This window comes from Sorghum bicolor, chromosome 1 (assembly GCF_000003195.3).
Source record: "Sorghum bicolor cultivar BTx623 chromosome 1, Sorghum_bicolor_NCBIv3, whole genome shotgun sequence".
Lineage (NCBI taxonomy): Eukaryota > Viridiplantae > Streptophyta > Magnoliopsida > Poales > Poaceae > Sorghum > Sorghum bicolor.
Window position 1 is genome coordinate 62,697,268 of NC_012870.2, and position 10,991 is coordinate 62,708,258.

The 10,991-nt window shown below is 40.3% G+C and overlaps 2 protein-coding genes across 3 annotated transcripts; one reads left to right on the forward strand and one right to left on the reverse strand.

Annotated features, from left to right (window-relative positions):
* LOC8070050 (alpha-copaene synthase) lies at positions 253-7,262 on the forward strand. 2 transcript variants are annotated; one of them, XM_002465092.2, is made up of 7 exons: positions 253-487; positions 1,069-1,333; positions 3,746-4,121; positions 4,327-4,545; positions 4,904-5,042; positions 6,226-6,474; positions 6,753-7,262. In XM_002465092.2, exons 1-7 carry the CDS (start codon positions 329-331, stop codon positions 7,041-7,043), a joined length of 1,698 nt encoding a protein of 565 aa, XP_002465137.1. In that variant the 5' UTR covers positions 253-328; the 3' UTR covers positions 7,044-7,262. The 2 variants fall into 2 exon arrangements, with proteins under 2 accessions (XP_002465137.1, XP_021306710.1); XM_021451035.1 differs by having other exon boundaries at positions 1,072-1,333; positions 6,753-7,255.
* Positions 7,392-10,574, reverse strand: LOC110431688 (glucose-6-phosphate 1-dehydrogenase, chloroplastic-like). Its single transcript, XM_021451034.1, has 8 exons — positions 10,227-10,574; positions 9,988-10,145; positions 9,774-9,868; positions 9,308-9,422; positions 8,830-9,035; positions 8,599-8,748; positions 8,080-8,430; positions 7,392-8,009 (listed from the first exon to the last, which is right to left on the reverse strand). The coding sequence occupies exons 1-8, from the start codon at positions 10,465-10,467 to the stop codon at positions 7,550-7,552; spliced, it is 1,776 nt and encodes a 591-aa protein (XP_021306709.1). The 5' UTR covers positions 10,468-10,574; the 3' UTR covers positions 7,392-7,549.

Sequence of the window (10,991 nt, forward strand, 5' to 3'; positions counted from 1 at the left end):
TATACATAGCATCACTTATTATTTAAATAAAATTTAAACCTGTGTTATAGCCAGACCTGAAACAACAATTACATTGAATTAAATAGTAATAAGTACTCTGTCACAAATCATAAACGTGTACACAGTATAATATTGCTACCCTTATTTGCTTAGGGAATGGTGGCACATGCAGTTCCTTTGTTTTTTTCCCTTTTCGAGCAACACTCCTGTCTATAAAAGGCGGCTAGCTAGCTAGACGGGAGCAAACATCATCAACTTCTCCACCTCATCATCACTCTAGCTAGCTAGTACAAATAAGGCGACGTGTGTGAGTGAGTGTGAGAGAGAGATGGCTGCTGCGAGAGAGGTTGATGATGATAGTATGGGATGCCGAGTGATCGCCCAGGGATACAAGGTTCTGGACGAGGAACGTCACGCCGTGGACTACCGGCCTAGTGTCTGGGGTGATTACTTCATTAAGAACCCTACACTACCACATACTTATGAGGTACACATCATCATATATATATATAGACACACACACACACTCGCATTCCCGTGCATATATTATAGTAAAGTAGAGATGATGCGTCTACTCTATGTATATGACACGTTAGGTACGTACAGTGTTAGTAACGCATTCATCTTTCCATGCATATTCATTTGGCACGCACTTCAATCATAGTAAAGTTTTGGCCTTGCGGTACCGGTACGTATAGACAGAGAGGGAAGACAAATTAAATCAAAATAAGCACTCCGGCCTAGCATTCTCAAATTTTACCTTTGCTGAAATACAATTGGGGAGATGCATAAAATTCATCAGAACATGCAAGCTATGTAGATATACTTTTTTTTCCAAAAGGCACTGACAAATGTATATATAATTGCAACTTGTGTGTTTTTAAATGCTATTCATGCATGGAGCTAAATCTTGCGACTATTTTTCCTGAAAATTTGTAATTACTTTTTTACCCTAAAATTTCCGGCTGTTCACAGTATATTTCATTATTTTGAACCAACCATATTAATTTGCATTATTATTGGCTATCTTCCGTGCTCTCAAAATGGTGCATATACTACTACGTACAGAAGTCGGTGGAATGGATGAAAGAGAGACGTGATGTGCTAATCAACGAAGCAAAGAACACCTTGACCGGCAAGCACGATGATGGTCCCTTGGCTGAAATGAAGCTAGTCGATGCAGTTCAGCGTCTCGGAATTGCTTACCATTTCCAGGACGAGATCCATGCGTCGCTGCAAAAGCTCAAGTCCATGGAGTTCCGCAATGAAAGCTTCCATGAAATATCCCTCCAATTCTGGTTATTAAGACAAGACCGGTACTACGTGTCTTGTGGTAAATCTCTCCATCTCCCCATGCCAGCGCCCACACCACCACATATCGTTTTTTTTTTTTTTGCCTCAGCTTGCTTGAATGGGTTCTAATTAATATTGCTAGCTCCTCAAATTAAATATATATAACTCTCGATCAGCTACAATGTTTTCTAATTGCACTATTTATATTATATTAGCCAAAATTTGAGCACATTCTTCCTGGTCCCAGTAGCATGCATGCATATTGAGTTGCATGCCCCAGCAAATTCAGCATTTTAATGTTTAAGACTGGTATGCATGGTTGTTTCTCTTAAGCCTGAGAAAAGGAAACCCAGCCCATAAACATTGTAGCTGACTGCTACGAGCGGGCTTGCATTGGACAAATAAAAAGGGTTCCAACCCAAACACTGGAGCCTGGCCTGAGCGTAGCTAACCTTAGAATATTATTGCACTTCTTTTAAGGAAAAAAGTCTATTTTTCCTCTATCAACTTTTACGAAAGTCCACTTTCTATTTCAAATCGGGCAAATCACCTCCCTCAACTTTTCAAACCGTGTATTTTACCACCATATAACGGTTTTGAAGGCGGTTTTGCTACATAGAATAGTGGTTTTGCTATAGTAACATTAGTTTTATCTTTTTATTTTTTTAATTATTTTGGCTGAATCTTTAAAAAATCATAGTAAATCATAGAAAAATTATAAAATAGAAAATCTAATTTTTTGGACTCCACACAAGTAGATCTACATAGTAAACATATAATATGGTATGCTTTAGTACAAAGTTTTTGCTATAAATGTTTTGTCCTTTTCTTTTATTTATTTATTTGGCTAAATCTTTGAAAAATATATTTTTCTTAGACTCCACATGAGTATATATACATAGTAAACATATATTATATGTATGTTTTAGCCTGACAAAATAATTATAGAAGCTGCAGCTATGAATTATTTCAATTAATTAGTTACAGAAAAGTATAGATCTAAAGCTACAACAAAAAAATTATACTAAAGCATACCATATTATATATTTACTATATAGATATGCTCATGTGGAGTCCAACAAAAATATATTTTATATTTTCAAATATTTAGCCAAAATAAATAAAAAGGAAAAAGACAAAACCTTTATAGCAAAAACTTTGTACTAAAGCATATTATATGTTCACTGTGTAGATCTACTTATGTCGAGTCCAACAAAATTGGATTTTCTATTTTATAATTTTTCTGTGATTTATGATTTTTCTGTGATTTATGATTTTTCAAATATTCAGCCAAAATAATTAAAAAAATAAAAAGACAAAATCACTGTTACTGTAGCAAAACCGCCTTCGAAACCGCTTCAAAGAGGTAAAATGCAAGGTTTGAAAAATTGAGGAAGGTGATTTATCTGATTTTGGAGTTGGGGAGAAAAATCGGACTTTCATAAAAGTGGAGGGAGGAGGACTTTCGTGAAAGTAGGGAGAGGAAAAGTAGACTTTTTCTTTTTTTTTTACCTTCTTTTTGAGAGGATACTTTTTTTTACTTGAAATTCACCGGCGGCTCACCCTGATCACACATGGCCCAGTATTTCTGCCCTGTGTGGGAGTTTAGGCCTAGGCCGGCCCAGACAACCGCTAGCTCTCAAGTTTTTATAATGCCATGTTCCCTCTATGGGCCAACAAAAAGAAACATGAACCAGTTGACTTACTAGCTACGCTCAACAAAAAAGATGGACTATAAATAAATGGAACTGTTGTAAACTGATAAACCAGTTTGTGGCGAAGTGTTTTGTCATGAACCAGGTATATATCAGTTTTATGTTTGCCCTCTAGTTTGAAACTTTGTACAATAGACTATTCCAATGTTGTACAATATATATATACACACACACACACACTCTACTATATGTTTAGATATATCTTACTACATATGGCAAAATTAAAACTTGCACACTCCTTACATACAAGATATGAGAAATAAATATTGTGTTGATAAATGAGAAACCATTACTGCTTTTTAGGGCCTATTTGGATCCATTAACTCTAAAAAATTAGTAGCTAAAATTAGTACTAGAATTGCTAACTATTATCATTAGCAGATGGTTTATAGTTGCTAATAGGTGCTAATAGTTTATATGTACCTTCAACTCACTATCCAACTACCTATTAACATCTATTATTAGGTGGATCCAAACACTCCTGTGCTAAAAATTAGCTAGCTAATTTTTTAGTGCTAATAGATCCAAACAAGCCCATAATTAGACGAATGAACCATAGCCTAACCAATTTAATCTCATGTCTAGCTTCTTTTCTGTGTCTTTAATGTGTTGGTTGATATTGAATATTCTAGTGTCAACTGTGAACTACACCATCATATATAGAAGTCACTAGAAAGAACAAATATTATGTTTCATAAATTAAGAACTGACTAAAAATAAATCTATTATTATTTCAGATGTATTCCAAAGTTTCATGGACAACCAACAGAACCTAAATGTCAGCTTGCAAAGTGATGTGCGAGCATTGCTTGCACTCTATGAGGCAGCACATCTAGGCACTCCAAATGAACAATTTCTCATTGAAGCTCAAAGGCAAACTACTAGTCTTCTAAGATCCATGGTTGACCATCTTGAAAAACCACTAGCAGATAAAGTACGACATGCTCTTCAAACACCGTCTTTTCGAAGGATGAAGAGATTGGAGGCAAGACTATATATCCCTCTATATGAAGAGGATAAAGAGGATTGTGATGAATTGATACTTGAATTGGCAAAATTAGATTTTTATTTGCTCCAGCAAATTCACCGTGAGGAAGTCAAGGAAATATGCGAGTAAGTGCATTGCAGTAAACAATAAAGTAAAACGGTGCTCAATACGAACTTGTAGTCTTATAGACAAGCAGATTTCTAATAGTTTTTTTTGTTAGCTTTGTTCAATGTTGCAGGATTTTTGTTTAGTTGTCTATTTAGAATTTTGTTGTAGATTTAAATTGCGAAATAGATTTCCAATAACACAAGAGTTTTTCTTATCATAAAGGTGGTACCATGGTTTGGACTCCCCACGGAAATTATTCTACGCAAGACATAGGCCAGCAGAAGCCTATTTTTGGGCATTAGGAGTATACTATGAACCACAATATGCCAAGGCTAGAAAGTTACTAGCGAAGTTTATAGCAACAATTACACCATATGATGACACTTTTGACAATTATGGCATGTGGGAAGAGCTACAGCCATTCGCTGATGTGATGCAGAGGTATGCTATTTTATTTTTTGAATAATCAAATGCCAGAAAAGCTAATAACAATATACGTAGTAAAACAATATTGTTACACTTTGCCGTTTTGGCTGTTAATAAATTCCTGTAGAGGCCTTTGGTCTCTCCAGTTCTTTAAAAAAAAACAATATAGTAAAACAAAATTGTTGCTGTGCATCTCAAACATAATTGCACAATTAACCTGATTGCTATTTAAAAAGGATGTGTATATTACATGTGTTTGGCAGTGTAATATAATACTAACAAAGGGTTTTTGAAATATTTCAGTAGTACTACATATAAAGTATCTAAAATATGATTATGTGTTCTACATTCTTTATAATGAACACTCCTGTAGGTGGGACATGAAGGAAGCCGAGGGACTCAATGAATGCTACAGTGACTTTGCTCGCTTTATGTTCGGTACTATGATTGAAATCGAGAATGCACTTCCAAAGGACATAGGAAGAAGGAATGTCAACTTTATCCGAGATATTGTACGGTTTTAACAGTTCTTTGTTACCATTCTCTTTAAGTGTGCATGTGTGTCTTCTGGCATTTTACAAATATATAAATTTGCATATGGGTTCTACAATGAAGTTGTGAAAGTAATAATGTATAAAAACTGAGAACATTAATACTTAATATATAGGATTATATCAGACTTTTATTCATTAGATAAGTATGTGTGTGGTGGTATGTCTACCTAATAAGACTAAGCGCCTGTTTGGTTCCCTTTGCTAAATTTTAGCTACCTAAAATTATTTTAGCTATTCTTGGGTGACTAATGGAACTAAACTATTTTAGCTCTTTTTAGTTAATGTGTTTAGAACTTTAGCTACTAAAGTGACTAAAGTTTAGTTAGCTAAAATTTAGTTGGTGGAACCAAACAGGGGCTAACTATGATTCATGAAATCTTGTTTGATATTGTCCTCTAGTTAGTTATGTGTGCTGACATATTGTGCACGGAGGCAGTACTAATAACAAAAAAAACTATAAAATAATATAGGGCTTGTTGAAATTCTCTGCTACTCCATTGTATATAAACTGTGACGAGACAATCTCTAGATTTGGGTAGCGATGCTTGCCTTAAGAGGATACTAATATTTAAGCCTTATTAAGCCAGTTTCAATGGTCCGTTTCAATGCACTGTTTCCAAAACAAATATACTGACAGAGCATCAATGAAACGAACAATGAAACAACCTCCACAATGTATGAGTTTCACCTTGATGTTTTCTAGGTTGGGCAAAGCATTTAATTACTGCAAAATGATTGGATCACATGCAAGATGGTGAAACGATTTAGTCCTCAGTGGGGATTTCATCCTGTTTCACCGCGTGGGAAACAACGCCAGCGGAGTTTCACCATGGTGAAACTACTTCCTTCTCTCTCCTCTTCGTTTCATGCAAAAAGTGCAGTTTTGCTGACATGGCGCTCTAATAAATGTGCATGACATCCTGGTGAAACCCCCACTGAGACTGGCCTTATTAGCGTTGTTCACTCCAAAGGAATCTCAAGACATTTGAATTTTCTATTAGGGTTGTTACAATTATATTACCAATCTCCTCACAATATAATGCAAAAAAGAATACTAGCCAAGTAAAGTTTTTTAACTCTAAAGGGAATTTATTCTAATGTTTTCTTTCCATTTTGCTGATCTTTTGGGGTATATATATAGATCAATGAAGTATGCAAAGGCTATGTGACTGAAATTGGCTGGAGAGACAGCAAGTACATTCCTCTTTTAGAGGAGCATCTGAAGGTCACACTCATTACATGCTTCTACTGGGCGATTAATTGCACAGCTTTTGTTGTCTTTGAAGAGAATGTTACAGAAGAAATTCTGAAGTGGATGTCAAAATTTCCACAAATTGTCAAGGATTCATGTATTATATCTCGGCTCATGGATGACATTGTTGCCCATGAGGTAATTTCTACTACTTCACTCAAAATTCATAAGAGACATGCAACAGTTTGTGATACATTGCAGTCAGGAGTATAATTATTCTCTACAATTAAATAAGGGTGTCAATAGTCCATGTTGCAATATCATACATAATATTTAGAAAAATAATAATATGAATATTACTATTGAAATAGTTGAAGAGTAAATGTACAATACATATATGCAATAATACACCTAGCTAGAATCGGTCATCATTTTAGTTCTTCCAGATATTCTAACAACCACAATCTTTATTGTAGTTTGAAACAGAGAGAAACAATGTTGCTACAGCTGTAACTTGCTACATGAATGAGTATAAGACAACAAAGGAAGAAGCAAGTGATGTGCTGTGGAACTCAGTAGAGCATGCATGGAAGAGTATGAATCATGAGTACCTCACCTGGACTTCATTGCCATCATCGTTGCTTATTCGTGTAATCAACCTTGCACGAATGATGGAGACAATGTACAAGGAGATAGACGGATACACGGATTCAAAGTTACTGAAAGAGTGGATATCCAAACTGCTTGATGAACCGATTCCCTTCTAGGGTACCATCCTAAGAATGTTTTCATCCATCACAATAATAAAAGCATCTGGTCCACAAAAGCAAATTTGTTTTGGTTCAAGAGCGTCAGTTACTTATTTAGTAGTAGTGGCTTATTTCACTGTTGTTCAATGTTTGTTTGTTTGTTTTTCATGAAAGTTCAATGTTTATTGTAACCAGCGGAGTTCATGAATAAAGTTATGGTTCTTGTTCTTGCAGTTCTGTGCAAGCTGTGCTCTACAAAGTATTTTGTACCAAACCCCCTTGCCATATTTGTGTTTTATTTGATTGGTTTTGATTGGATACATGTTCGTTTGAGCTTATTTGTCGAATCTGTTAGTCATTCAACAATAAATCAGTGAAAAGTATTTTCAGGCATGGCTTTTCAATCAAGCGAACAGGCTAAATCGATGGACCGCGTTCTTTGGAATTTACAGGATGGACCAATTACTAGTTGGGTACACGAACAAAAAAAATCAACTTGTACTCGGAGTCGTAAATGGATGGAACTAGAAGGCGGCGTCATCGCTGGTGATGTCTCCCCACCTGACGTTGTAGTTGGCGGCGAGGTAGTGCGCGCCGACGGGGCCCCTGCTGCCGTAGGGGTAGAGCTCCGGCGCCACCTTCCTGTCCTCCAGCTCCCTGAGCACGGGCGTGAAGATGGCCCAGGCTGCGTCGAGCTCGTCGCTCCGGATGAAGAGGCGGCGCTCGCCCTCCATGGCGTCCAGCAGCAGGCGCTCGTACGCGTCCGGGATCTCGCGGCGGTAGCGCTCGGAGTAGAGCAGGTTGAGGTTGCTGCGGTCGAGGCGCATGCCCAGCCCCGGCACCTTGTTGTTGATCTTGAGGTAGATGGCCTCGTCGGGCTGCACCCGGAGCACCAGCTCGTTGGTCGCCTTGTCCAGGTCCGTGCCGATGTTCCGCCGGTACAGGTTCCCCGGCACGCGCCGGAACTGCACCCGGATCTCCGCGCTGCAACGCAACGCATTCCTTCCGGTCAATTAATCAACATCCTTTCAGGTGAAGAAGCCCAGAAACGCACCGTCGTGTGTGCAGCGCCTTGCCGGCCTTCATGAGGAACGGCACGCCGTCCCAGCGCGCGTTGTCGATGAAGAGCGCGGCGGCGGCGAAGGTGGGCGTGACGCTGCCCTTGGGCACGGTGGGGTCGTCGGCGTAGCCCGGGTAGGACCTGCCGCCCTTGGAGTGGCCCTTGTACTGCCCCACCACCACGTCCTCCAGCTTCAGCTGCCGCATCGACCGCAGCACCTTCACCTTCTCGTTGCGGATGTCCTCGGCGTCCAGGCTCACCGGGGTCTCCATGGCGAACAGGGCCAGGATCTGCACCAGGTGGTTCTGCATGATGTCCCGGATGATGCCGTAGTTGTCGAAGTAGCTGCAGACAGTCAATCCAACGTCATGAGCTCATGATCGGTTGATCGACCTTCATTGTTGTTTGAAATGGCTAATAATTAACAAGTGACACTGAACACTGAGTTTGCAATGCGAATGGATGCATGAACATGATGAACTGAAGAAGGCACATTGCAGAGTCCAGACAGACCCGCCTCGACCCTCGGTGCCGAAATCTTCAGAGAAGATGAACTGCACATTCCGGATGTAATTCCTCGACCACAGCGGCTCGAAGACGAGGTTGGAGAAGCGGAGGACGGAGAGATTCTCAACTAGTTCCTTGCCCAGATAATGGTCGATCCTGCAGATTATTGCAATTGTTTTCATTTCGTATAGTTCCAAGATAGAGTATTAGAAATTGTTCGTCATATGTATCACTTGCCTAAATATTTGCTCCTCGACTAAGTACTTCTTCAAGGACCGAGTGAGCTCGCCTGAGGACTCCGAGTCGCGGCCGAATGGCTTCTCCACTATAAATCTCGTCCACCCGCTTGAAGATGACGCGGTGCGGCTAGCGGATCTTACAACATCCACAAATATGTTTGGCGGGATCGATAGGTAAAATAGCCTGTTTGGTAGCCTACCTGCCTGACGAGACACACATAGAGTGGCCAAACATGAATTCTTCAAAACCATTAGCATGGTTATTTCACATTGGCACACAAAGAAGTATCTATTACAGTTCAAATTTTTTGTAAGAAAAAAAGTTTTAAAAAAACGAAGTATCTATTGACAAACCTTAAAGGTGAGCTCCAATTGATAAGTTAAGTATGCTACTATTTGCAATAATCACTAGCAGCATGATGAAGGAACAATGGTTGCTGAATTTAAAATCTGAACTCAAGTGATGTTAGGATTACCTCTTTTTCTTTAAGCTTTCTGTCTAACTCAGCAAACCCCTCCTCTGAGTTGTATTGCCCAGACTGGTAGAAGCACCTCTTCAGAAACTGTTCCATCTTGTCGCCGCAGTTCTCCCTTTCGAGTCACTCAATCAAATAGGGTTTGCATTACATTTAGAATACAACTTTGGGGACTGAGAATGTCTACAACATATAAGAAGTGGAACTGGTTGGAGACTTGCAAAGCTTAAACGAATTAGTGCATAGCAGACTGAATCCTGAACTTCATTCCTCCTTTTTCTCTTTATGGCAAAGCTATTACAGATGAATTGAAAAAGAAATCGTAAAATGACGCGACACTAGTGATGCAATACCACAGTAGTACAGAGCACCATTATTTCCCCTATTTGGCCGGCCAGTCAGATGACTGGTGCTGAAAATTGAGGCATAGGCATGGCGTGAAACAGAATATGTGAACATACAGTACCTTTTGTCGATTCGACACGTCAGAGTCGTGCTGATCATGTTCCTGAGCTCCTCATCGCTCATCTTGCTACGGGCATAACCAAACACTGTAAAATGCTGCACTGGCCATGGTTAGTTTAACTGAAACTCCAAAACAGGCAGGTTCATCAGACTGCAGGCCTACTGCACCATTCATTCATCCACTGCCGAGAAGAGCAAGAGGCGGGTTCACGAACCTCCGGAAGGCAGTCCTCGTAGAACAAGGCGAAGAGGGCCGGGAAGATCTTCTTCTTGGCAAGGTCGCCGGAGGCGCCAACGACGGTGATGCTGACGGTGCTCCCTCCCTGCCCCGGTGCCGGTGGACCATCTCCTGTTGGCATCCCATCTAGCACCTCTGCAGCCAGTTGCAGTCAGTCATCACGCTCCCACATACAGTACTTATTTCAACGGCAGGCGAGGCGAGGCGAGGCGATACCATTGCTGTTGCCGAACGAGGCACTGATCTGCGGGCGCCCATTGGAGGACCTGGCCCTGAGAAGGCAAGTTCTTCTAGGGACGACGCTCCTGAGAGGTGAGCAATGGCGGAGCGGCTGCTTCGTCGTCGCTGCTGCTGCCTCTCGTGGGTGAGCTGAGACTGAGAAGGCGGCCGGGTGGAAGCTCAAGGCCGCCGTGGCGGCCATCGGATCAGTGGACCGGGAAGGGGTGGCTGCGAGCATGGATCTCGGCCGGAGCGGTGGACCGGTGGTAGATTTTTGATATCGATTTTCAGGAACAGACGTTGATGTTCTTGGCGATTGCTTTGTGAGGAATGCTGACAGTTGGTCAGGAGGTCGTGGTCCAGCGATATGTGGTCACGGATAATGCCTCATCCAAGATTTTTCTTTTTTTTCTTTTTCCCTCTTGCTTCCTCGATGGTTTAGGAATATCTATCGAAATTACTCCCTCCGTCCAAACAAAAAAGTGTAGTTTTAGAATTTTTAAACATCTTGCTTGATCATTCATCTTATTCAGTTTTTTTACATAAATATTATACATTTTGTTAAGACTTATTTTATCATTAAGGGCATCTCCAGTGCTGCAGCGAACCGTATAGTTCGGAAGGAGCAGACCAAAAATTCGGTTCGGCAAGCTCCAGTGTGGATTTCAGTTACATGGGCCCTTTACGTATAAAAAATTGCAGCTCAGTCACACGATAGACGCAAAAGTGCCGCTCCATACTCGTCGTTTGCATTTGTTTGGG

What these genes read in the sequence shown, in the direction of transcription:
- LOC8070050 (XM_002465092.2), top strand. Translation starts at nt 329, where the DNA reads ATGGCTGCTGCGAGAGAGGTTGATGATGATAGTATGGGATGCCGAGTG. An exon ending in TCAACTTTATCCGAGATATT is followed by an intron (nt 5,043 to 6,225) that starts GTACGGTTTTAA and finishes GTATATATATAG; the next exon opens with ATCAATGAAGTATGCAAAGG. An exon ending in ATGACATTGTTGCCCATGAG is followed by an intron (nt 6,475 to 6,752) that starts GTAATTTCTACT and finishes TCTTTATTGTAG; the next exon opens with TTTGAAACAGAGAGAAACAA.
- LOC110431688 (XM_021451034.1), bottom strand. Translation starts at nt 10,467, where the DNA reads ATGCTCGCAGCCACCCCTTCCCGGTCCACTGATCCGATGGCCGCCACG. An exon ending in ACGTGTCGAATCGACAAAAG is followed by an intron (nt 9,423 to 9,773) that starts GTACTGTATGTT and finishes GTGACTCGAAAG; the next exon opens with GGAGAACTGCGGCGACAAGA. An exon ending in GTCGAGGAGCAAATATTTAG is followed by an intron (nt 8,749 to 8,829) that starts GCAAGTGATACA and finishes AATAATCTGCAG; the next exon opens with GATCGACCATTATCTGGGCA.